Source organism: Alternaria alternata, assembly GCF_001642055.1.
Source record: "Alternaria alternata strain SRC1lrK2f unplaced genomic scaffold CC77scaffold_1, whole genome shotgun sequence".
Lineage (NCBI taxonomy): Eukaryota > Fungi > Ascomycota > Dothideomycetes > Pleosporales > Pleosporaceae > Alternaria > Alternaria alternata.
Window position 1 is genome coordinate 1,194,342 of NW_017306190.1, and position 23,820 is coordinate 1,218,161.

The 23,820-nt window shown below is 52.2% G+C and overlaps 9 protein-coding genes across 9 annotated transcripts; 4 read left to right on the top strand and 5 right to left on the bottom strand.

Annotated features, from left to right (window-relative positions):
• The first annotated feature begins 72 nt into the window (after positions 1-72).
• CC77DRAFT_1015447 (hypothetical protein) lies at positions 73-1,462 on the top strand. The gene has a single exon (XM_018524027.1). It carries the CDS (start codon positions 324-326, stop codon positions 1,326-1,328), a length of 1,005 nt encoding a protein of 334 aa, XP_018391543.1. The 5' UTR covers positions 73-323; the 3' UTR covers positions 1,329-1,462.
• Positions 1,463-1,508: 46 nt separating this feature from the next.
• Positions 1,509-1,839, bottom strand: CC77DRAFT_924279 (hypothetical protein; the record flags this gene model as incomplete). Its single annotated transcript, XM_018533800.1, has 2 exons — positions 1,509-1,688; positions 1,750-1,839. The coding sequence occupies 2 exons, from the start codon at positions 1,837-1,839 to the stop codon at positions 1,509-1,511; spliced, it is 270 nt and encodes an 89-aa protein (XP_018391544.1).
• Positions 1,840-2,036: 197 nt separating this feature from the next.
• CC77DRAFT_1015449 (hypothetical protein) lies at positions 2,037-3,934 on the top strand. Its single transcript, XM_018524028.1, has 5 exons — positions 2,037-2,362; positions 2,415-2,438; positions 2,501-2,653; positions 2,704-2,964; positions 3,013-3,934. The coding sequence occupies exons 1-5, from the start codon at positions 2,252-2,254 to the stop codon at positions 3,433-3,435; spliced, it is 972 nt and encodes a 323-aa protein (XP_018391545.1). The 5' UTR covers positions 2,037-2,251; the 3' UTR covers positions 3,436-3,934.
• Positions 3,935-5,149: 1,215 nt separating this feature from the next.
• CC77DRAFT_978718 (Di-copper centre-containing protein) lies at positions 5,150-6,449 on the bottom strand (the record flags this gene model as incomplete). Its single annotated transcript, XM_018536011.1, has 4 exons — positions 5,150-5,388; positions 5,444-5,709; positions 5,807-6,238; positions 6,298-6,449. The coding sequence occupies 4 exons, from the start codon at positions 6,447-6,449 to the stop codon at positions 5,150-5,152; spliced, it is 1,089 nt and encodes a 362-aa protein (XP_018391546.1).
• Positions 6,450-8,124: 1,675 nt separating this feature from the next.
• CC77DRAFT_1004138 (hypothetical protein) lies at positions 8,125-9,077 on the bottom strand (the record flags this gene model as incomplete). The annotated part of the gene is made up of 2 exons (XM_018523247.1): positions 8,125-8,511; positions 8,565-9,077. 2 exons carry the CDS (start codon positions 9,075-9,077, stop codon positions 8,125-8,127), a joined length of 900 nt encoding a protein of 299 aa, XP_018391547.1.
• A 454-nt stretch (positions 9,078-9,531) lies between these two features.
• Positions 9,532-11,862, bottom strand: CC77DRAFT_978721 (nucleolar complex-associated protein 3). Its single transcript, XM_018536012.1, has one exon. It carries the CDS (start codon positions 11,773-11,775, stop codon positions 9,730-9,732), a length of 2,046 nt encoding a protein of 681 aa, XP_018391548.1. The 5' UTR covers positions 11,776-11,862; the 3' UTR covers positions 9,532-9,729.
• CC77DRAFT_952543 (60S ribosome subunit biogenesis protein NIP7) lies at positions 11,863-12,914 on the top strand. The gene is made up of 3 exons (XM_018535412.1): positions 11,863-12,103; positions 12,170-12,472; positions 12,529-12,914. Exons 1-3 carry the CDS (start codon positions 11,975-11,977, stop codon positions 12,652-12,654), a joined length of 558 nt encoding a protein of 185 aa, XP_018391549.1. The 5' UTR covers positions 11,863-11,974; the 3' UTR covers positions 12,655-12,914.
• Positions 12,915-12,976: 62 nt separating this feature from the next.
• Positions 12,977-14,119, bottom strand: CC77DRAFT_1015454 (Isy1-like splicing factor). The gene has a single exon (XM_018524029.1). The coding sequence runs from the start codon at positions 13,901-13,903 to the stop codon at positions 13,148-13,150; it is 756 nt and encodes a 251-aa protein (XP_018391550.1). The 5' UTR covers positions 13,904-14,119; the 3' UTR covers positions 12,977-13,147.
• Positions 14,120-22,053: 7,934 nt separating this feature from the next.
• CC77DRAFT_952554 (hypothetical protein) lies at positions 22,054-23,162 on the top strand (the record flags this gene model as incomplete). The annotated part of the gene is made up of 1 exon (XM_018535413.1): positions 22,054-23,162. The coding sequence occupies one exon, from the start codon at positions 22,054-22,056 to the stop codon at positions 22,978-22,980; it is 927 nt and encodes a 308-aa protein (XP_018391551.1). The 3' UTR covers positions 22,981-23,162.
• Positions 23,163-23,820: the final 658 nt, after the last annotated feature.

Below are 23,820 nucleotides of genomic sequence, written 5' to 3' on the forward strand. Positions count from 1 at the left end.
ATGCACTGCAGAAGAGGAAAGATGAAGAGGAAGGGCCAAAATTTAGGAATTCGCAAAACTGCTAGACTTGATGACTTGTCAGTGATGTCGAATATCCATGCAGGTGCGGCTGTCAGGACTAGCGTGCATCTGGTAAGCGCCAAACCGTCGTGGTGGAAAATGCAGATGACCACGAGCGAGAAGGCGCCAGCGAACCATACGAAGACGTGTAGACGCGTCCGAGACATTCCTCACGCGCCGTAAAGGACGCTGGACCCGTGAGAGTCGTCCGTAGCTCATAAGAGGCCCCGACCCACGTCCCTGAAGCCCCAACTACATCGCCCATGTCTAAACTCACCTTGGGCTTGATTGCTGCTGGTGGCGCAGCCGCAGGAGCAGCAGCGACTGCCGCGCTCTACTCGACCAAGAAGGACAGCCTTCCGCCCACACCGTCCATCACCACCACTACCACGACTGTCACTGGGCCTGGCCGGCCAGCACCTGTGCCCTCGGTCCCTGCCATCCCCTCGCCCGCTGCTGCTGCTGCCGCCCGGAGAGCGATAGTAGACCCAAACGGTCTCTTCCAATATGGCTTCCCCGGCCCCGTCAACGATCTCCGTCCTGCTGCCTCTCTCACATCGTCGTACGACCGAAGAACACGGAACCCAGCATGGGTCGCCGAGCACATCACGCCCGAGTCGCTAGCCAACAGCAATGCCGACCGCAAGCACAGCGTCTTCGTCGAAGACATTACAATCCCAGAAATGTTCCGCGCAAAGCTCAAGGACTACTTCCGCTCCGGCTATGACAGAGGGCACCAAGTCCCTGCTGCCGATGCCAAGTGGAGTCAAGAAGCCATGGATGACACGTTTGCGCTGAGCAACATGTGCCCACAAGTCGGCGACGGCTTCAACCGCGACTACTGGGCGCATTTCGAAGACTTTTGCCGCAGGCTCACACACTCGTACCCCTCGGTCCGCATCGTGACCGGTCCTCTATACCTGCCCAAGCGCGAAGCCGACGGCAAATGGCGTGTGTCATACGAAGTCATTGGCAACCCGCCCAATGTCGCTGTACCCACACATTTCTACAAAGTCATCTTCGCCGAAGACGGAAAGCTGGGCGGCAAAGTTGCGCTAGGCGCTTTTGTGCTGCCCAATGCCAGGATTGAGAACCACAAGCCATTGACCGACTTTGAGGTGCCTGTTGAGGCGGTGGAGAGGGCGAGCGGACTCGAGTTTGCGACTAAGCTCACACCAGAGAGGAGGAAGAGGCTGTGCCAGGAGGTCAACTGCAGCGTCATTGTGAAGGAGTATGCGCAGCGGCAGAAGACATTCGCTAAGAAATAAGCGTTGCAACCAAGGACTTTACCATATGGCAATATACCAATTTCATCTTGATAAAATCTTTTCTTGCTGGTGGTACAGTGTATAGTACATGCTCATCATATTCGTACATGACTCTTTATATCATGGATATCTTGCAAAGGCGCCGCCTCGAATCCTTCCCCTCTGACGTCAAGCAAGCATTTACACGTTTTGCACCGCACCGCCTTGTTCCCGCTGTATCCTGCCGACGTATTGCTTGCTGACTGTGTTCCATGCGCTCATGTACTTTTCCATGCATGCGCTCATGCAGCTCTCCTCGCCTCTCGAGAGGGAGGCACCAGGCTTGGGGATGCAGCGCTCGAAGCAGTGCTCATTGAGTTTCTGTGGGTGCATTAGCATGTCTGCTACTATAATTCAGATGCAGTAGGTAGCAAAGACGTACCTCGACCAGCATGCGCGCGTTCTGCATAGCAGCTTCCTGCTGTACTTGACGCATGACCGCTGTCTTGGGGTCGCTGGGGGAAGAAGACATGCCGCCGAAAGAGTCCATGTTTTCAACCCTGTGTGTTTGTTGTTATGGAGGTGGGTGGGGGTGTGTTATGGCGAGTTCGGCGGTCGTGGGTGGCTGCGTCTTGAAAAGTTGTCGACGTCAAGAGCGGCTCTCTCGCTAGCGTAGTCGCTGCAACCCAAGACCCCTGCATTACACGCGGAGGTGATAGAGTGGCCTTTCCGATCCCCAAGATTCACTCGCAGCACTCCAGCACGTTCAAGTCGCCCGACCCGCGTCACTCTCCTCTTCGACTAGCCCTCACCCCCACGAGGCTTTTATTCTTCTCCCACAGATTACCGAAGCCCAGTCTTCCTACCATTCTTTCTAGCGCACGAGTACTCAATTGGTAGCTTGGGGATAGCTGCTCTTAGACTGCCGAGGATCAAGTGCGACCATGTTGTTCGCAAGGCCATGGACGAGCCTGTGCTTGCTCGCGGGGACTTGGACGGGTGCTTGGGCGCGGCAAGGGGGGCTGAGCGAGGATCCTGACATCAAGGCCATCTCGGTGGGTTGCTGCCCTCGGAGACCATGGGGGTTTAATGCTAACGAGCGCATAGCTACGCACACATAGCCTCGAGCCTGTAAGTCGCATATTCTGCGCGAACACACCTGACCACAGAAACAATGTCTGACCCACATACAGCCATACCTTGATTCGGACATGCAAAGCCGTTGGTGGGATTTTGGCGGAGACACTATTATTCGAACTGATAAGTACATTCGACTGGCTTCGGACAAGCCCTCGCGCGATGGCTGGCTGTTTTCGAGAGTGCCTCTTACGGCTACGAACTGGGAGGTGCGTTACACTCTACAATGTCTAACCTCCAGAGGCTCACGCGCGAGTAGATCACTTTCGAGTTCAAGATCCATGGTCAAGGCAACCTCTACGGCGACGGCTTTGCCATGTGGCTCACCAAGCAGCGCGCGCAGCCAGGAAACGTCTTTGGCCATACAGACAAGTTCGAAGGGCTCGGCCTCTTCTTCGATACCTACAAGAACAACCGCCCCGGTACCGTGTTCCCATACATCATGGCCATGAACGGTGATGGAAACACGCCATACGACAAGGACAACGACGGCAAGGCCAACGAGGTCGCTGGCTGCTCGGTATGTATCAGTCGCATCATCGTGCTTGCTAAATACTGACATAACTAGGCCCGTGGAATTCGCAATGCCCAGATCGCGACCAAAGCCCGTCTCACATACTTCCAAGAACAATTCCTCCGTCTCGAGCTCCAATACAAGTCAGAAGGCGAATGGACTCAATGCTTCGAGATCCCCAACTTCAAGGTCCCACCCGTTGCCTACCTAGGCTTCTCTGCTGAAACTGGTGAACTTTCCGACAACCACGACATCGTCTCCGTCAAATCACAAAACCTCTACAAGAAGAACCCAAGCGCCGGTTCGTCCTCAGGAAGCTCAGGCGCCAAGACTGCTTCGTCCATGACCCGGGAAAAGAGCAGCAGCGGTGGAAGCTGGACCTGGTTCCTTGTCAAGTTTGTGCTGTTCGGCCTGGCCCTGACTGGTGCCTACGTTGGCTTCACCATTTACAGGACGAAGCAAAGGGATCGTTTCTAGGTGAATAGCTCGTACCTGCGGTTCAAGGGCAAGAAGAAGCTTGTTTGGAGAGGTCCATCGATGTTCCAAATGGATGGGTGTGTCGAAGTTGGCGACGAGAACGACTGGACGACATTGTATAGGGTCGAATGATGGAGTTCAGCTGGGGAAAAGATGGCCTAGGAAGGCCACGCGCATTGTTTTTAGTTCACCTAGCGCTTTCGCTGCTCTACACCTAACATATATCAAACCGAAAACACTTCAGCATGATTTGATCAAGATCAGAATATGTCTCCGCAAACGTTAACAGATCATTGCATAGGATTTTGCAAAGGCTGCCGATAACGCGGAGTTGGGTTGAGGGTTGTTCTGGCATCCGATTTAGGGGCTTGGCTACATGGAGTATGAAAGCGGCCTTGATGTCGAATGCTCTGTTTATCAAAGAAAGAAGAAAACAAGCTACAAAGACATTGCTCCATAATTGGAAGCATCGTCGACTCTATGCACATCTCAGTGATGAAGATTCCCGTGCCCATGTTGGCGTATGAACATGTATATCGGGATGTGCATCTTCCTCAAGATCACAAAAGGCAAGGTGAGAAGCTTCAACAGCGACGCATGACGGTATATAAACGATTCGGATGTGCAGACCGCTTTTATGGGGCTATGGGGACGCCAAGACTTAGCTTCCCAATCAAGTAGGTTCGGGTTTGGGTGTAGATAACTAGAAAGTGCCGGCCCAGCTTACGTTATTAGCTTACCACTAGCGTGGCCCGTGATTGCGCGCTGCATCTTCGAGACTGCGCGTCGGCAACTTTCTCTCGTCACCCACAACCCGGGCAGCGAGTAAGTACACCCCGATCGCTGTCAGCTAGCCTGAATCGCTCAGGCTACCCTCGCGCAAGAAGCAAAACGATCAGGCAATAGCTAACGTCCTATAGATCCCAGTGAACGACAAACCTTCGTCACAAGGCGATGCTAGGGGACTAATCATCCCCAGCGTCTCACTGCATGACAGACAAGAACGGAAAGCAGAGGGAGTGCGCCATCATACTAGATGCAGCCACAACGCTCAGTCTATCATTGCACAGCGATAGCCACGGGCGATTTCGCAAAGCTACTGGGTTCACCTTCACGAGACTACAGCCCCAACCTTTCCCACCGCGCACTGAGGAAGAAGTAAAAGAGTTGAAGCGCCGTGCTGCCTCGCCTAACAAGCTTGGAGGACGATGTTCGCTTGTGACGTCTAACTATGTAGTTTTCAATCCGAGCGCCTTTGCCCTTTGTGGCATCGCTGGTTGTGGGGATGCGTGGTCTTTGTTGTTGGGTGTCTGTGGGTCTGAGTGCTGGTGCTTGTGTTAGGTGGGTCGTTTTCTTTACAAAGTCCTGTTTTACAGACGGGCGCGAAAGAGGTCCAGTGATGATGTCCCTGTGGGGGCATTAAAGCCAAAGTCGAGTTGAGGAGCCCGACCGTTGCCTGTTGAGAGGTCGAGAGACAGATTAACGGGGAATGGACGAGGTTCCTTCTGAGGACAGCAGGAGAGCTAATCTGAGGACCATTAATATACTGCATATTGCTTTCGAAATATCCACACTTCTTCTGTGCACAAGCTGACCTACGTCAAGATCTCGCATGCAACTTTGTATATTGTAAGCCATCCATGGACGTATCTCGAAGATTATGGTACTTGTCTCATGACAACCTCTCCCACATCGATGCCTAAACCAACACATATTACTCATAGACGTAGCAGAACGGTCCTGCAACCGTACTGACCAAGTCCTTGATCTTGTACACCTTGCCATCGACATTCAACACCTCCAAATCCACGTTATCCTCCAGACTCTGTGCCCTCCCACCACCCATCATCGAAGTACCACCCGCTATGACCTGTTGCCTGTTTGCAAAGTCTTGACTCTGCCAAATAGACCATACACGGTCTACCATGGAGTGGTGGAGGTAAAAGTATGGGTCTACCACAGAGCATCAATTAGCAATGACACGCAAAGAGTAAAGGACTATACGCACCACCAGGTGATGTATAAAAGTCACTACCAGGATCACCAGCAACAGTGAAGTGTCCCGCACCGTGAGGGCCATTCGCAGCTTGCATGGTATCCTGGAACGATGCAATGGTTTTGCTGTTGTTGATCAAACCAACGATCTTGTCCGTTGTCGCGTAAAGCTGCGTAAGGTAATTGCTGATATCGCGCTTGATACAGCGGGGGTTGTATCCATATCCGTCTGATCGTGGATTCCGTGGAGGCGCCGGACTATCAATTGCTGCGACCGGTCTAGTCAAAGTTAGCCCAAGCACGCAAACAATACTGACAAAACTAGTGCAGTATGTGCGACCACGCCAAATAGGAAGATGAAGAAGATGAATCATACCCAAGATTAACCATCATTCCCTTGAATGGCCCACTGGCAATACACCCACCCCCATTTCCCGCTGGCTTCAATCCACTACTACTATGCTGTACCTTCTCTCCTTGACCGCTCATACTCGTCTCACTCCCATCGAAGATTGGACTCGTCTCTGGACTGGCTGCCCAGCGTCCCCAGTCCCAGTACGGCTGCGTGCCATTGTATCCACACTCGACTCTCAACGCGTTCTCATATGCGAATGTATAGTATCTATGCCAGGATAAGAAGTTGCCCGTGCCGTGGATAGACAGTGTATTTTTCATGTGGATAGCTACAAAGTCATCGAAACGCGTTTTGGCGCCGGGATATTGAGTGGGCGAGAGTTTGGAAGGCGCTTTGGTTATGCATTGGACAGCAGCGATGTAGGCGCGTTTTTCTGAAGCTGTGATGTCGCCCCTGGTATATAGGTATCAAATCACTATGTATGGCAGGGGTGAGATCGTTGTGAGACATACCATTCTCGGCGTACTCGGAGTTTATCTTTGGTACATGAGGTTGATTTGGCAATGGCGGCGTCGATGGCTGCGCGGCCTTTGGTCTGGAGATCATTCTGTAAAGGTAAAGACACGAAGTCAGTGTATGTCTCACATGCATTTCGTACAATCATGACTTACCACTGCGTTCGCAGCGCAGAGTACGTGGAGTAGCGAGAGGGAGGCGAAGAGCGCATATAGCGCCCTAAGGTTGAAGCCTGCCATCTACGACAGGACAGCAGCGATCACTGACTTGTGTTTTGAGCACTGAAGAGGAGGCTCAACTTATAGACAAAATCCTAGGCTATAAACGCCAAGGTGCAGACGACATGCTACTCGGGTCTTTCCAGCCGTGATTTACAAGGTAGGATGCATGCCAGAAGCGAATGGATTACTGTTAGATGAGGCTTTAATTAAGTTGCTGAGAGCTTCGAGGTGTGGAACTCTTGCATGCTGGGAGATGAAGGAATGCGTGGTCGGAGTCGGCAGATGCATGTCAGACGCAGAAGCTCATGTGTCAAGACCTGTAACGGGTGTGGATTCTAGGGTAAGAGATATTGCGTCGCTGTGTTCGGCCATAGTATCAGCATCTTGAACATAAGCAAGGCGTCTTGCATAAAGGTCATTTGAGTTTGACTACGGATATATCAAGCAAACGTAATTGAGATTGGAGCATATCTCAAAAAAGATGTCATTCTTTTCAAGGCTGGAGTGAAAACCTGAAGAGAGTAAACTAACTCAGTTACGTGAGCAGATCGACAAATTTGACATGGTAGTTGATCCACCGACCGTGCCGCTCTATTGCCAAGACGGCGTGGACGAAGGATGCCGTCTAGACGAGACATCTGTTACGAGCCAAGAATGAGGCTAATATGGACGACCATAAAGTTTGGTGGTAGTTTTGCACATCCTACGCATTGTTCAAGCACTTACAGGGTCTGAAGATGTCTATCTTCTTTGCAATGAATGGCGGACGGCTTTCATCGATCTGCGTGCAGTTACTGTGTGCCATTTCCTGCTGTGTTGGCTGTTTTCGCTCCTCAATGTACTAAGCAATGTTTTGGTGACACCCAAAGGACTCAAAAGTAGAGCGGAGATGCCCGTTAAGCGATGTCGTAGGATCATCTCAGAATGCCCTTGCACAGCATGCCCTATGGATCTGCAAGTACATGCAAGAAAGATGCAAGGCGCCGGTGGTTTGTTGAGATGAAAGCGTAGTCATTTAGCCGGAAACAAGTCCCTCTTGTCGGAGCTTTCCAACCGATTGGACAGAACACTATAAGATGCAGTGAACACGAGGTCCATATTTGACGGGGTCTGACTTTGAGGATCTCCTCAATCTCGGTCATCGGAATCGGAGGTACTTTGTTTGGTTGCCTCGACGTGGGTATGATTTGTTCACCGTATGGAAACTCCCCCTTGCAAGACACCCTTGTCGCCTTCCCGCTGATACCTTTCCAAAAACAGTTGTCTAGACGACTTCTAGATCGCAAGGTGTATGGACGTCTGAACTGCCTTGTAGCAAGGTCCTTTAGAGCCAAGACCCAAAGCACCTGCTGATGCGGCGCTTCCTTTGTCAATCAAGCATCCTCCAAGACTTATTGGTCACTTGGAGACTACAAAGCTTCCCGCGTGGTCGTCGGCGATGGATGTCGGTAGTAAGTGCCACACCTTCGATAAGGCGTACCAAGGATATGGTTCGGCGCATAAGCTCCGATGGTTACTGATAAATATCGCTTTCCTATACTATTTGAAGTAGCTTACAGTCCTTCCTTTATGTCTGGTCCTCTGCTCTTTCTCTAGGTGTCTTCATCTCTGCACCGTGTGACCAGGTAGCTCGGCTGGGCGCTCATTCATCGGCGCTTCTGACACAACATTGTTGTATGGCATCTCGTACGTTGTTGTGGTATCGTGATTCAGCTCGTACTTGTTTAGTGGTGGAGACTGAACATGTGCCATGCTCTCGTGGGGCAGCTCTTGCGGCGGGCTTGTGTACTGTCCTCTCTTTCGTTTCCGCCAAAGGAAAAGGCCGAGTACGATGAGTGCTATGAGTGCAGCACCGCCAACTCCCACTCCAATACCTGCTTTTGCGCCAGTAGAAAGGCCTGAAGAGGTATTCTCGTTCGCTTTGGCCGTGGCCGAAGATGAGGAAGGTCCTGAGGTAGCAGTTTGAGTACCGGTCACATCACCTACTAACTGGTGATATGTTAGATTGTACAAGGTATACCATCAGCCCAGATATATCTTACGTTAACGCTTGAATACCGCTCATCATCGATGGCTGCTATTTCCGAAAAATTCCATTTTTGCCCTTTCTGTGGCGCTGTAATGTTCGAGCTCATTACGATATGACCCAAATTTGGTGTAAGGGTAAGATGATAATCGGTCTTGTTTGCCAGGTTGGTCAGATACCGCGTCCCGTCGCCCCATGAGGCGATAGTCCAGTACGCACTCGCGTCGGCAATATCACCTCGAGCCATGTATACGAACGATTTGCCCTTCTGTTGCTCGTCATCGGAGTATTTTGCGGACAGGTAACTGTTTGGACCAGATCCTTGTGAACGCAGCGTCCAAACGGTTGAGTTGAATTTGCGCAGCTGCCATCGCTGCTCAGTGTCTGTGTCGTTTCTTGTCTTGATGAATACTGCGCCCCTCGATCCATCCCCGTTATAGAGTGCTGTGCCTACCATCGACTGTGTGTGGCTCGGGTCTATGAACATTGAATACCACAGGTTTGGACCAATATCTGGTTCTTGAGCCATCGCGAGAGTATTGTGAGTCTATAATCGTAACGGGGGTAGTCGCGAGTCTTGTAAACAGAAGGCAGGTGTGCACACAACAGTGTCTTGTGCGATCAGGGGCACATCAGAACTACGGGCGAGATGGCTACTTGAGTAGATGTCATTCAGCCTTTAATCGCCCCCCACCACAGGCGCAGTGTCTGGAAAAGCATGTTGCAGTAGCTTGCTTTGTAAAGTCTGGCGTGTAGCTTTGGTAAAGTCGATAATGACAATGCTGCATTGGTCAATCGTGGTGCGCTAGTACAGATGGCCTGGTCTTGCTGTCATGCTGACAACGTTTGTACAATGTTGGTTGGATATAACCAGGCATCCAACGTATCCAGGATCATCCAAGCTAGGAGGCCGCCTCTTTACGCCACGATCGACAGAATAAGCCTCAAGCTGCGAATGAGGCGCACGCTGTGATGTTTCAATCGTTGTCACAAATTTCTCTACGATCAGGAGCAAAAACGCATTTTGATGTAACGATTGTCAAAGTGGTAGAGATGCCAAAGCTATACAAGGCGCGTAGAGAAGGGGGCGCGGACAAAAGGTTAAAAGATCAAAAGGCGGAAAGCAAGTCGTAGCCGAACGATCGAATTTGCTATTCACACATCCAACACAAACAATCCATTTATCTACTAGCCTCCAGAACATTCCTCTCCACACCACTGACCGCCTCCCTTACACTTGGCGCGAAATGCTTCCTCAGAATCTCTCCTTCCCAAATAGTCCCCGCGAAAGGATTGCTGCCCTCAATCTCAGGTTTCAGCGCGTCAAACACTCCGTCGCCTCGCCTCTCTTCTGTATTCCACAGAGGTGCTACCTTCTTGCCGTGCGTCTTGGTCACGCGGTTCAATAGACCAAGCATAGCGGTACAAGATTTCTCAGGGAGATGCATGGAAATGGACATGAGTTGTTTTGCAAAAGCCGCTACGCGGAGGGGCGGGACGGCGCGAATTGATGTAGCGGGTAGGAGGACAGAGGATAGAGAGCGGATGAGTAGGACGATGGTGGTTTGCACGTTGATTTTTGCGGTGTCAGCATGAGATTCTGCGGCGTTGGGTTCGGGTAGGTGGAGGGACTTGGAACTGAGCTCGATATCTGGGTTCAACGCAACGGGGTGTAGTGTGCGGTAGAGATGGGTGATGAAGTAGCTGAGGTCCAATTTTAGGGCTGATGCTGTTTTTGCTCCATCTTGGCCTTCAAGGAGTGCAAAGGCAGTGATGACGCAGAGGAGGGATTCGCGGGTGAGGTTGCGCTCGGGTGCTTCGTTGTCGTCTTCTTCACCTGATGCGTCTTCATCTTCTTCGACTGCGGCAGCAGCTGTAAGTTCGGCCGTCGCAATGATGTCTCGCAAAGCTTCCAGGATATCTCCGAAGAAATCTTGGTTAATCAGATGGGCGTATCGTGCCAGACCTTCCAACACAGCACCCATCAGTTTCGGCGAGCGAGCTTTCAGGATTCGGAAGTATGCCACAAACACCATCTTCAGCGTCTCGGCCTGCATCCTGTCACGCTCCTCGTGACTGACAGCTGCGTCAGCCTCCTTGAACTCTTTCTCGATGGCCTTTTTCTCTTTCAGCTCCTTTCGTAACCTCTTCGTCCTGAATTCGCGCTTCTGCTTCTGCTTCTTGCCGTTGACAGTGGGGTCCTCCGCCTTGTCAACGGAATGATATGAAGCCTTCTGCGCAAACTCGGACAGCAGTCGCAGATGCAAGAACGTGTTCAGCACACTTTCGTCGAAGTGGTAATTCCGACTCTTCATCATCTTGGTCAACATTGTAACAGCTTCCAGCGCAGCATTGCCGTCTTCGTCGTTCTCAAAGAGTGTTTCCATGGCCTCTCTGCATCGCACAAAGTCCGCATCTACCCTCCTCGTGCTAAGCTTGCCAACAAGAATCTTTATAAGCTCGCTGCGGAAGTTGAAGTGTGGTACGGAATTCAAGAGATTGCATGCGCAGCTAACAGCAACCGATGCAAGACTCGCCATGTGCTGCTTGTCCGACCCACTATTCTTTGCCAGTCTCGCCAAGTACTTGACATGTGCTTCGTAGCTCGATACCAGCTTCTGTTCGAATTGCCGTAGCTTCTTGACTTCCTTGGAGATCTTCTCCTGCATTTTTTCTTCCGATAGCGGCCGTATTCTGTACCCAGGGATGACATCCTTGAAGATGGAGACCTGTGTTGCCAATGCCAACTTCCTAACGTTGAAGTTCTCTGATTCGGCCAGTGCTTGTAGTGTCTTCAGCGCTCCGATATGCTCTTCGGGATCTTCGTTGATCAGACTCGCTATGCGCGCTAGTTCTTCCTTGGCCTCGAGTATCATTTGTCGCGCTGATATCTTGGGCTTCTGTTCCTCTACCTCTTCTACATCCGAGGCCTCGGCCGCTTCATCCTCGCTCCCAGACCCGAGAAAGCTGTCCGACTCTTCCTCTTTGATATCCTGCGCATTGGGCGGCGCTGCTACCCATCCTTCTGTCGTCCTGACGGGCAGTTTCTTGTTCTCTTTCTGCTTCTTCAGTTTGCGCGGTCGCGTTTCGTAGTCTTGTTCGAGATCCCATTTCGCAGCATTCTTCAGAAACTTGGCCTTGTGATCTTCGCTCGCACCATTCGCACGCTCGCCGTCTTCGGGTGGTGAAAGCCTTCTTCGCTTCGCGACCGGTACGCTTCTCGACATATTGGAAAATACTCGTGGGACGATATGGGCGACAAGGATCGGTGTTGGTTGAATGCTTGACAGGATTTCTGAAATTTTGGCGGAGGCCGCGGCGGAGACTAGCCGCATCCGCTCCACATTTTTTTGGCAGCAGATCTCGACTTTGCGAACTTGCGCCCAGCTTCCACCCCAACTCTGAACTTCTTCACACGCATACACAATGAGGCCCCTCACAGAACCAGAGACCAAGACTCTCTTCGAGAAGCTTGCGACGTACTGTGGAAAAGGCATATCCAACCTCATCGCCGACCCCACGGGCGGTAACGATCGCAATGTCTTCCGCGTCCAGGTACGAACTGCTTCCAATTCGTCAAGCCTCTCCCATCACCATGCACATGCTAACCGTTAAATCAAGGGCTCACGTGTCTACTATGTCCGCGAATCTCTCGCCAACTTTGCCACATCTGTCGCACGCGACAACCTACTCTCCCTCGGAATCTGCCTGGGTAAATTCACCAAGACGGGCAAATTCCGTCTGCACATCACAGCGCTGAGCGTAATCGCCCCGCACGCGCGATACAAGGTGTGGGTTAAGCAGAACGGTGAGATGCCGTTCTTGTACGGCGGCAACGTGCTCAAGGCGCATGTGGGACGGTGGAGTGAGGACTGCCCTGAGCACCAAGGTGTTGTTGTGCTGAGTATGAATGACACGCCACTGGTAAGTTGCAGCCATGGGGACGGGGGTGGAGAGCTAGGCTAACATATGTTTTGTAGGGTTTCGGTGTGAGTGCACGATCGACGGCCGAGGCGAGGAAGCTGGACCCTACAGGTATTGTCACGTTCAGGCAAGCGGATATTGGGGAGTACCTGAGAGAGGAAGATACATTGTTCACGACTTGAGCGATGGGAGGCTTGTGCGACAACAATCCTGCTCTTCAAAAAGAGCTTGTTCCTTCTAACGAAGAGAATCAAAGAGCAAAGTCAGCGTGGATCGCCTACGCATTTGCTTCAGTATCGCGCGCTTCCAGTGAGCAAAAAGAAGAGAGGCGTAACGGGGCTGCATACTGTAAAGAAGACTCTAGACGAACGAACGAATGAGATACCCAACTACCTTCACTGTCATGTCGCGTTTGGTGTTAGAGCTTGCAAGATGAAGTAGTCATTCCAATAGCATAAAAGCATGGTACGACTAAAGTGTTATTATGAATTGCTTCTATTGTCTTCCCGACTCGGACGTGCTCTTGCTTGTCCTGTTGATTCTGATGTACATTTAATCTTTTTGTAGCCGGTTGCTCGGCAAGGGTATCAATCTTTGATCCTGAAGTCGCAGTCTGTTGATGAACAGTTTACCGCCAAACTCCGCAAGGCAAACCTATCAAGCGCCATCACGCACTCAACCGAGCTTCTCAAGGAGCTTCCTCCTTCTGCGCTCTACCAGCTCGTTGTTCACCTCCTCGAGTGTTGGGACGCGCCATCGTATGCCGTCACCCGCATCTCCAGGCAATTCCATCCACTCCTTGTGCGTCTTGCTTGGCTTATCGTCCATGTCATCGCCGAGCACCATGAAATTGTCCCAAGCCTCTCTCTCTTTGGCTTTTTCGTATGCTAGCAACGTCCCATCCTCTTCGTCTAGGTTGTAGCCGTAGTAGCCCGCATCCACCTTCTGCCTCAGCTCGCTCCTCTTTTCGCGCCCCTTATCCATGTCGTCTTCCGGCCTGCTCTGCCTCTCGAATAGCTCTTTGACTCCCGGCAGATCCTTCGCTCGTCCAAAGTATCTATACCCCTTTCCGCCTCCTGGCACCTCCCGCCCTTCCTCATCCAGCACTCGTCCGCCTCGCATATAATTTGGCCCACCCAAGCCTCTTATCTGACTCTCCCACATGTGCTTCTCTCTCATGAGTTTGTTGATCTCATCGTTGAGGTCGCGGATCTGGTAGTCTGAAAGCGCTTCGTCCTGAATCTTTGTAACTTTGCGGGAAATCTCCTTTAGCACTTGGCCGCGCCATTTCTCACACACGGGAATCGAGTTGACCGAGGTTATGAGCTTGGGGCGGCGAGTGCGCGAGATGTCGATGATTCCAGCTTCGGCGGCCTGCGCAGCGCGAAAGCGGAAGAGCATCGAGTGCGCCTTTTCGGAATTACGCGCCATGACTGCGGTTCTGACTCAATACTACGTTCCGAATGTTCAAGGGTCGCAGCGGCGACGATTTTGCTTCGGAGCGGCGCTGATCTTGGGTCGGGAGCTATATGGCGTGCTTCGTCGCGCTCTGGCCTTGCGGTGGTGATTTGTATTATGCGCTGGTTGCGAAAGTCTATTAAAGGTATACAGAAAGCTGCCCGCAGTTGCAGAAGTGAAGGTTCGACGGGAAACGGGATGCGCGATGGGTGGTTGATGTTGTTGTCGAGGAAAGATTCAAAATGACAGGCGCGTTGGCTGGAGCGAAAGTTTGGTGTTTCGACGCACGCGGCAGATCTTGGCATTATTGGGCCAGCAAGGAACGCCTTTCTGTGTGCATGAACTTCATGCGAGCATATCCACTTCGATCCGCCATGCTATTTGACAGACACATCACTGCCATCATACCTTCATCTCGCTTTGGTAGGTCTGTTGTAAAAGTCGTAATATCTCCATAGAACGATAAGCAAGTGCAGCATCTATGAATAGAATACTCACTCTGACTTGCTTCTTCCTTCGTGCTCGCCTGTTTTACATACAGGCTGTCTTTCTTTGCACGAGAAAATTATATGCATGGTCAGGGAAACGCTATTTGCAATTTCGATCTTTCTTGATTCATCTTCTATCAATCTGACTACAGGCCGTCAACACTATCTTCTAAACCCAAGTAAAAACATTATGTGACGCCACCATGCTAGGGATACGACTGAAACAATAATGCATGGTCCAAGTGAAAGAAGAAAGGACAAACGAGTTACAGACGGTAGAAAAAATACTTCTAGTAGAATGGAGAGAAGCCGGGAACTAGTCCGTAAAGGAAGCGTCAGGTCGTCTCAGTGTACAGCTCCAACGTACTGTGCAAATTGTACAGAAAATGCATCACCGTCGAACGCCATGCACAAAGCCCCTTGAACCTGAAATCGAGTTTGAGTTTCTGCTTCATCTGGATCCAAACCGAGATGTAACGTCCAAAAGCCGAGAGATGGATTGATAGATACATAGGAAAATGGGAACGGTTCCCATACGAAACAACTAATGCTAAAGGAAAAGAGACTGTCAGTCAGATCAAGTGACTAGTGAGGTGCCGCTTAGAACGAACACAAGTGATAATATAGGAAAGAGTGTAGGCGTGAGGCGGAGATTATGCACCAGCTCCATAGTTTGCTGCTTCCATCTCAGTCTGGTGGCGCATCTGCTCATTGCGCATCTCAGTTCGCGACTCAGTGCGTGATTCTGTGCGTGACTCAGTGCGTGATTCTGTGCGTGACTCAGTGCGTGATTCTGTGCGAGACTCTGTTCGGGATTGTGCGCGCGAACTTATGGAACCAAAGAGCGAAGGCCTGGAAGCTTGAGAATTGACTTGTCGACCTTTGACTGAATGTTGGTGAAGGTGTCCAACGTCGTGTTTGCCTTAGACATGTTAGCTCTTGTACATTGTTGGGATCAAAGAATCTTACCATCGCAGCATGCTCGGACATTAGGCATGAAATCCTGGTCGCGCTCTACGTGTTCATGGATGTCCCGACTAAGCTCCATATTCGAGACGCTAGGCTCTTCGTACATGGCAGACTCTGTAGCGCTGGTCCTGCTGTTTCGCCGGCTCGTAAACGATCCTCGCAGAGCAGAGACGCTGGGTCGGAGCATGCTGTTGATACGGCTCGAGACAGATCCATGCACCAGTGGCTCGGTTGATGTTGCACGATGTGGTGTAACATGCGACTGTCGAATCGTAGGTACTTGGCCATAATCGCGAGACGACGTCCTCCTGGTTGCATATGACGCCATGGAGCCTCGTGAGCGCCCTGTTTGCCGAGAGGAGCTGCGGTATCCACCATTGAATTCGTCCTGGATCTCATCTTCGGTGGCTGCCTTGTGCTCCTGATCAGACTTTGCAGGCGACTTCTGCTGTTCACTCTCGTCGACCCGTTGGCATAGATAGTTCAACGCGTTGTACCATGTCTCGTGCCTTTGACCTGTTGTAGCAGTAAACTTCATGGATCGACCAGGCGTGATGACGAGTAAGCTCTTCTGGTGAAGTCCGGGAGGTAGAGGGTTAGGGTCATCAACTTCTTGAACAGATTCGATAGCAACGCTTTTAGCCTTTAACGTCGTTTTGTCAGCACTCTGAGGATCTCGGTCGCTCCAGTACAGCGTCCTGGTATAAGGATGGATCCAGAAGAAGCGGCGATGGCGGTTCTCAGACATGCCTTCACGCCCGGTCTTGCGGGTGTACTTCCACAAGTACTCGCCGATCATGGTCTGAGTGATGGCCTGTATCATGCGCGGATCTGTCGCGCCAGGCGGCAGTCCATTTGCAGCAAAAGACGGGCCGCCTGGGATGTTGAAGCGCTGGTCAATCTCCGAGGTGAACGACGACAGTGAGGACCTCCGGCTAAGAGGCGAAGAAGCTCCGCTGCGCTGCGATTGTCGGCGTACGCGTGGTGTGGTTCCGCCTGTCCTGGGGGTGAGAGTGTTGCTGTTCGTCTTGATAGTAGGCGTATGCGGTCGCTTTTTGTAGGCAGATGCTGGCATTGTAGGCGGTCCCATTGCGCCCGGAGAGATTGGTTTGAGAGTCGCTGCGGCGATGACTTCCTTATGATCCGAAGGCAGTGGTGGCGGTGTTGCAGCGCGAGAGCGCATACTTCCAGAGCTACCAGGACGCTTGGGTGTTCGGCTTGGCTCATTTGCGTACTTTTTACCAGGCGACTCAGGTGGAGACAGTGACTTTTCTAGCCCGGACGTGGTGATCAAACTACTCCATCGCTGACTCCGGGCGAGCAGTAGCTTGTCGATTTGCTGGGCAGACACCATTGTCTGAGTGCCTCCGTCTGTCATTGGTGTTCGGGGCGTTTCCCCAACAACATTGGCATTCACAGGCGTAAGAGGCATACGACCATCCGTGCTGTCAACTCGTGGGGTGCTCATCTCTGATGTGACATCCTTATCCGAGGGTAGTGTAGCGTCAAAATAACCAACCTTTGGCGTAGATACTTGCTTGTTCTCCATTGCTTCTGTCTGGGAAGAAGCACTGGTAGTTACAGCAGGCGCGACGGCCCGATGAGCAGTAACAGGTCTTGACGGTGTCAATGGTTCAGTGCCCTGTGTAGCAACAGGAGACAATGTCATGGTGGGAGCTGAAACACGATTCGCTGTGGATGGACGACTTGTCGGAGTTGGCAGAAATGCCGGAAGCGTCGGCGACTCAGGCTGAGTATCCTGGACAGTTCGCACATCGGAAATGTTGTGTACAGAAGCCGAAGGAGCAGGGGGTGTGACCGGTTCGGTCTGAAGTCCGCTAAGGACAGACAATTGCAGAGGTGCCTGCTTTGGCTGTACGGGTTCAGTAGCTTGAGACGAGACCCCCGAAAAGTTGGCAGGAGACGACTTCTCTGGTACGACTGGCTCAGTTGACCGTGAAGACAGCCCGGAGAACGAGAACGGTGCTCCTCTCATAGGCTCCACAGGATGGGATGTCTGGAAGGACAGCGACGAGAGCTGTGGCGGGTCTGCTTTAGGGATTTCCACTGGGTCAGTAGAACGAGCAGAGAAACTTGACAGTTCCAACTGTGGTTGCCGCAGTGCAGCAGGCTCGGTAGCCTGTGCGGAAAGTTGAGAAAACTGCTGCTTGCTGGGTCTCGGCGCCAGCGGTTCTGTTGATTGAACGGACGTTACAGAGAACGCGGATGGGACCGCACGAGGTAGATCCTTAGGCTCAGTCGTGTGAGACGACAAAGAAGACATCTGCAGCAATGTCGGTTTGTAGGGTACGTCCCTAGGCTCAGTCGCGTGAGCAGACAAGCTTGACATCTGGAGTGGTGCAGGCTGTTTGCTGTGATGAGAGTCTTGTGCAGTAGATGCTGGAACGATATCGGAGATTGACCTCGACTCCGACGCCGAGGTAGATTCGTCGTGCTGTGTAGGCTCTGTCGCCTGCGCATAGATAGCAGACGTGAAAAGGCCTGCTGGAGCCAGTAGCTTGGGGGCCGGAGCTTCCCGGGGTTCCGTAGTCTGCTGAGAGATAGACGACACGTCCAGAGAAGGAGCAATGACCTTCTCCACCGCTGGTACAATAGGGTCAGTACCTTGGGATGACACGGTGGATACCCCCAGAGAAGGAGGAGCAACATGTCGAGGCTCGGTGGTATTGGCAGACACCGACGACATCTTTAGAGGAGCGATAGGTACAGCACGTGGCGTTGTATCTTGTGCGTTCAGCGAAGAAATTGCGAACAACGGAGCTGAAGGAACTCTTGGCTCGGTTCCTTGACTTGAGAAAGATGATACAGCCAGTTGGGGTATCTTAGGGGTTTGAGGGCTGGTAGCATGGCCAGAAAGGGTAGAGAGCCCAAGAGTTGGCGGAAGCACATGCTTAGGTTCGGTGTCTTGCGAGGAGACCAAGGAGACTTTGAGATCTTGACGGGGTAGAGCTTGCGGGCTCGTATCTTGCGAATGCAGGGCAGAGACTCGCAATGTAGGCAAGGGAACGGCTTGCGGTTGAGTGTTCTGGCTTGAAATGGAAGATATGGAGATGGGTTCAGGAACATCTGCTTCTGTCATCGTGCCCGAATCCACCATAGTCGGCTTGGGTGCATCCGACTGAAGAAGGGACCTTCCAAGAACGGCCTTCCTTAGGGGATCTGGCGTGGCATGGCTGGAATACACGACACTGGATCGACTTGGCGAACCCTCCACAGAACTGGCATCATCGTCGTCTCCACTCAGATCGTTCAACTCTGCTAACAGACTCTTGCCTTGGGCTGGAGTGTTCTCGTTGCTGCTGCTAACATAGCCGGCAGGAGAGTCTCTTGACGCGGGTGGCGTACCTGCGAAGAAATCCAAACCTCTTGGCGTCGATCTCCGCGAACTGCTGTCCCGAGCCTTCAACCTGAAGCGAGAACTCTGGTGGTGAAGAGGAGTCCTGAAGTCTGAATCATATTCGTCGCCAGAGGCGGAGGCTGTACTTCGGTAGGAATTGATGCGACCACCTTGTGAGATGGATGGTCGACTCCGTCGCGCACTAGACTTGGCAGGTCCTGCTTCAGTCTCAGTCAGCTGATCGCTGCTATCTCCGTCAAGGGTCTCAGCTCCGGTTTGGAACGCGTCAGATTCAGTCGCCATGCCATCACGTTCGTTGGCAGTCTCGAAAGCAGCATCCGATGTTTCGTTAGCAGTGTCAGCGCTTTCGTATGCACTCGTCTCTGCGGCGGAACTGAAGCCGCTTGGGAAGGACCCTGGTACAGAGTTCAAGTGTTGTGGTGGCCTACTTGGGGTCTCAGGTACAATGTCTTGTTCTTCCCATTCGTCGTCTTCCACAATCTCTTGTGAGACGTTACGCAATGCTCCAAGACGATCAGCTCGCGGAGGTGGTTTCATGGAGGCAGCCTTGTCACTCTTCCGTCGCCTGCTTGCACTACCAGGTCCAGCCAGAGCGCGCTGAGCGTCAACCTCATCACGGGCATCCTGAAGCATACGTTTCAGCTCGATCTTTTCGGTCTTTTCACGGTGGATGTTGTTCTTGAGTTGCTGGATCATACGGTGGGCGTGCTGGAGCGAGTGTTTGAGTGTTTCCGATTCGAGCATACCATGGCGTGGTGTGGCCTTGCTTGGAGAAGGTTCAGGTGAATGTTCTGGGGTACGAGATTGGAATCTCACACCACGATCATCGTCAGACGATCCCTCAGATCGGCCACGATGTTCTGATCTTGCGCGGTAAGCAATAGCTTGAGCTAGCTCCTGGTTCTTGGACGTGAGCTCTTCGACCTTGCGTTGCATTGCACCTTTCTCCGTCTCTGTCATGGCTGCAACTCGCCGCAAACTAGAAAGCTCAGTCTCATGCTGCTTGGTTTTGTTGATGTGATCGTCATTGAGTTTCGTGTACATCTGCTTCAGATCTTCCAACTCCTTCTCCAAGGTTGATCTCTCAGTACGTGCTAGGTCCAGAGCATGGTTGAGACTTCGCTCCTTGTCTGCCGCTGACTTGAATTGTGTCTCCGACTCGCGGACCTGTGTCTCAAGGTTCCAGTTGACGTCTTTGAGCCGCGATTCGCTTTCGTCGAGTGTCCGTAAACGTTGCGACAAGCCTTCGACCTCAATTTCGAGCTGCGATCGATCCAGATCAGCCGCCTTGAGGGCTTCATCCTTCTCAAGGAGAACGGCCTGGAGGTCCTTCAACTGAGAAAGCAAAGACGTAGAGATTTCTGTAGCCAGCGCGATGTCATTGATGCGACTAGGCTGCTGGTTCCTCTGCTTTCGCGAAGGAACGCTCACTTTGGTCGGTGACTGGATCGCTTCGCTAGAGTAGATGGAGCCGCCAGTGGGATCAGTCTCGCCACTGGGGACGCGAGACTTGGGGAGAAAGGCGCGAGCCGTTTCCCGACCAACCTCGTTGAACTCCTTCTCTAGCTCAGCCAGCCTCTGGCGCAGCTCTGGGCCGATATCACTGTCTTGTTGTTGCTGATCAACCTCCTTCAGTTTGTCCTCTAGCTCCTTCCTCTGCTGGACAAGCGCGCTGCCCAGATGCGACGTCTCCTGTAGTCTGCGCGTTGTCTCTGCCAAGTGTGCCTCGAGGGCGCGCTTGGCCTGCTGGGGCGATCCATTAAGATAGAGAGAGAACTGCGAGTTGTCGAAGGCAGAGTATCGCTGCCGGTGGGCGTCGTGCGGCGCCGCGAGGAAGGGGTCGGAGCCATTGTGGTGCTCCACCGAGAGCGCGCCCGGTGGAGGATTTGCTGTAGCCATTAGTAGTCCCTAGGGTTGTTTCTTATTGTGTCATCTCCTGGACAAGATTCCCCACTTGCACGTCGCTGTGCCTCGGAAATGGCGGTAGGAGATGGGCGGAGTTGGCGAAAGGCAGGATTAAGGAGCGGGAAACGTGCGCGGATTAGAGCGGCAGGTGGTGGCGGCGTGTCGGGGGAGTATTAGAGACAGGAGCGAGTAAAGGGTACACTCCGTCGGGCGGTGGGCGGAATGGAATAAGGGTTTGGATGAGAAGGACGCGTGGGAAAGCGACTGGGGACACGGCAGCGGCTGCTGGCACTCGGTCGCGTTTCCGTCACACTAGGGAAAAGAAGCAAAGGCGCATCACCAGGCTGAGCCTCGGGATGGCGAAGAAGGAAAAAGAAGGGAATGCCGAACGGGCTGGAGGGGCTACAGAGGCGACAGAGGAGGGATGACAGCAGCGCGGATGATGTTGTGCAGAAGAGCGAAATGAAGCGCACCGTGCGCGGCTTTTGACGCTTTCACGCTTTCGCCATCGACCCAGCGCGCACACCCATCACGCATCCACAACATCAACAAAGCTACAGATGCCCCTCGCTCCCCTCCATTGGTTCGCGCCGGCACTTGCTGCACGTCTAATCGCTAGACTATGCAGACGACGTGGTAGTGCAGCGGGCCCCCTCACTACTGCAGCTCTGCTAGGCCGAGGGGGGCTGTTTGTATGCGCGATTGGATCACCGCAACAAAGACGCGCATTGCATTACCCCACGACCACCATGTGCCATGTCAACATGGCTGCGTGGAAAGGGGTGACGCCATGTTCCTGGTAGACACAGTGAGACGTAACATCCATAGCAAACACCGCGAAACGCATGAAAAGAACATTTCGTTGGAAGAACGTGCTTAGTGTGTTTGCAAGGTTATCTGCTATTAGGTAGGGTCACACCATGTACAACAACACATAGAAGCCAACTATGCTCCCACCTGTAAATATCACTGTTTCTATCGCATGTTTGCAGGCGTCTTTCTGCATGCATCGTTATGCTCGCTAGTCCAGGATCTACAGGTGCAGGAATGCCGCAGCCTGCATATGAACTGGTATAAGACCGTACCTAAAGGATCTACCATCAAGTCCCGAACACAACCTCCACAAAAAGCTCAAGTACCGGTCACAGACGTTTTACGTCTACGTAGGTTTGATTGCAGGGTTTAGCTTGCCAGTCCGTCCCTATCCGCTATCTACCTACTGTAGACAGTCCGGGACCTCCGAAGCCCTGCGCCACTACCCCGGATTGCATCACGTGAAACTGGATTTCTCAGCCACAGCTTGGCTCGAACTTTCTGCGGCTCACTCCTACAACACTACCTGATCTGCACCTCACCTCACACTCATTCACGCATATCCGACCATGGACGCGCCCGTCGTCAAGTTCAAGAAGCGAGGTGCCAAAGCTGCGCCCCGAAAAGTCGCTCCGCCACCGCCTCAATCCGATTCGGATTTCTCGTCAGGGTCAGACGCAGAGGGCGAAGATGGTCACGTAGTCAAGCGACGGAAGACTAACGGTAATGCGCTCAAGGCTTCCACCGCAGACCAAAAGGCGACCACAGCCGTCGAGGGCACAACACAGTACGCAGCGAATCGCTCGGCCGTAATAGAAGCAAGCAACGATGCGACCAAGCAATCAAACTGGTACGACGAGAACGCCGACGACGCTCTCAGCTCCAAAAACCTGCTCGGCAGCACGCGAACGAAGCCTCAAACCTTCATTGAAAAGAACCCCGACGCGCCCAGTCGCCAAGTAGGGCCTATGAAAGCATCGACAAACATACGAACAATTACCGTCACAGATTACACGCCGGATGTGTGCAAGGACTACAAGCAGACAGGGTTCTGTGGTTTTGGCGACAACTGCAAGTTCTTGCACGCGCGTGAAGATTATGCGGCAGGCTGGAAGCTGGACCGCGAATGGGAGATGTCGACCAAGGGCAAGAAGCCAGGGGGTACGGTTGTCGCTTCTGCGAACAGGGACGAGAAGGAAAAGGATGAGGATGGGGTTGATCTCGCGCTGTTGGAGAAGATACCGTTCGCCTGTATCATCTGCAAGAAGCCATACAAGAATCCCATTATCACAAAATGCGGACACTACTTCTGCGAGGCTTGCGCCCTAAAAAGGTATCGGAAGGATCCTACATGTGCGGCGTGTAGTGCAAAGACATATGGTGTGTTTAATGGCGCGAAGAACCTCCAGAAGTTGTTGGAGAAGAAGCAGAAATGGGAGGACAAGAAGAAGGCAGAAGCGGAAGAGAAGGCAAAGGAAGAGGAAGGCGGCGATTGAGACTAGTAGGCAGCATTTAGTGTCGAGATATCAGGGAGGTGTTCAGCAACATATACAATGGCCGGTGATGGAAGCTGGACATCTCTTTGCTTCGCTCCCCCACGGCCATATCCGCTAGTCCTCATACATGCCTATGTTGTAGAGGCAATCGGGCACATTACGACGGAACACGGCACCACTCATAAGGCTCTCAATGTTGACTAGTAGATGTCCGCTTAGGACCATTCCAGCGCGACCTCCACAGCCACCTTCATACAGGTTAGCCGTTACCATCTCAAGAGTTGCTAGTCAGGTAGCTATATATGATAGGAAGAGGAGGCAGTTCATATGCCTTGTAGAAAGATCGACGGCTTACACAACGCCGGAAGGAAGTACGGGAGCTGAGCAAAGGAATAGAAATGCATAATTTCTTTCTATCAGTGTACACCAAGTCCATCCTATGCGTCAGCATTTCTCGCTCGAACCCAAAAAGCTCTATCTATTAAACTTGAAGTTCTTCTTCTTGACGTATCTACCACGTGCTTGTCGATTGCAGACGACATTACCGCCAACAAAACGAATTTTCGGTCACCCCAGCTCGCTAATGTCTCAACCTGGAATACACCAAGAAACCTTCAGTCTAATGTACCTAGGTAGACTAGTAAATTGAACAAGACGATTGTATGTAATCGCAAATTACAAACTATGGAGAAGGCTAGAACAATCATGTGAACAACAACTAAACAGACGTCGTTTTCTGTTACGTATACCATACAAAGTCATGTTTGCGCGATCGTGAGAGGATTACCACTCTTCCAAGGTTATTTCTATATGCGGTTAGCGCCATGATCTTAGCGCATA

Excerpts from the sequence above, each read along its gene's own strand:
- CC77DRAFT_1015447 (XM_018524027.1), top strand. The coding sequence starts at position 324 with ATGTCTAAACTCACCTTGGGCTTGATTGCTGCTGGTGGCGCAGCCGCA.
- CC77DRAFT_1015449 (XM_018524028.1), top strand. The coding sequence starts at position 2,252 with ATGTTGTTCGCAAGGCCATGGACGAGCCTGTGCTTGCTCGCGGGGACT. Across the intron at positions 2,654-2,703 it reads TTACGGCTACGAACTGGGAG|ATCACTTTCGAGTTCAAGAT; the intron begins GTGCGTTACACT and ends ACGCGCGAGTAG. Across the intron at positions 2,965-3,012 it reads ACGAGGTCGCTGGCTGCTCG|GCCCGTGGAATTCGCAATGC; the intron begins GTATGTATCAGT and ends TGACATAACTAG.
- CC77DRAFT_978721 (XM_018536012.1), bottom strand. The coding sequence starts at position 11,775 with ATGTCGAGAAGCGTACCGGTCGCGAAGCGAAGAAGGCTTTCACCACCC.
- CC77DRAFT_952543 (XM_018535412.1), top strand. The coding sequence starts at position 11,975 with ATGAGGCCCCTCACAGAACCAGAGACCAAGACTCTCTTCGAGAAGCTT. Across the intron at positions 12,104-12,169 it reads GCAATGTCTTCCGCGTCCAG|GGCTCACGTGTCTACTATGT; the intron begins GTACGAACTGCT and ends CGTTAAATCAAG. Across the intron at positions 12,473-12,528 it reads GTATGAATGACACGCCACTG|GGTTTCGGTGTGAGTGCACG; the intron begins GTAAGTTGCAGC and ends TATGTTTTGTAG.
- CC77DRAFT_1015454 (XM_018524029.1), bottom strand. The coding sequence starts at position 13,903 with ATGGCGCGTAATTCCGAAAAGGCGCACTCGATGCTCTTCCGCTTTCGC.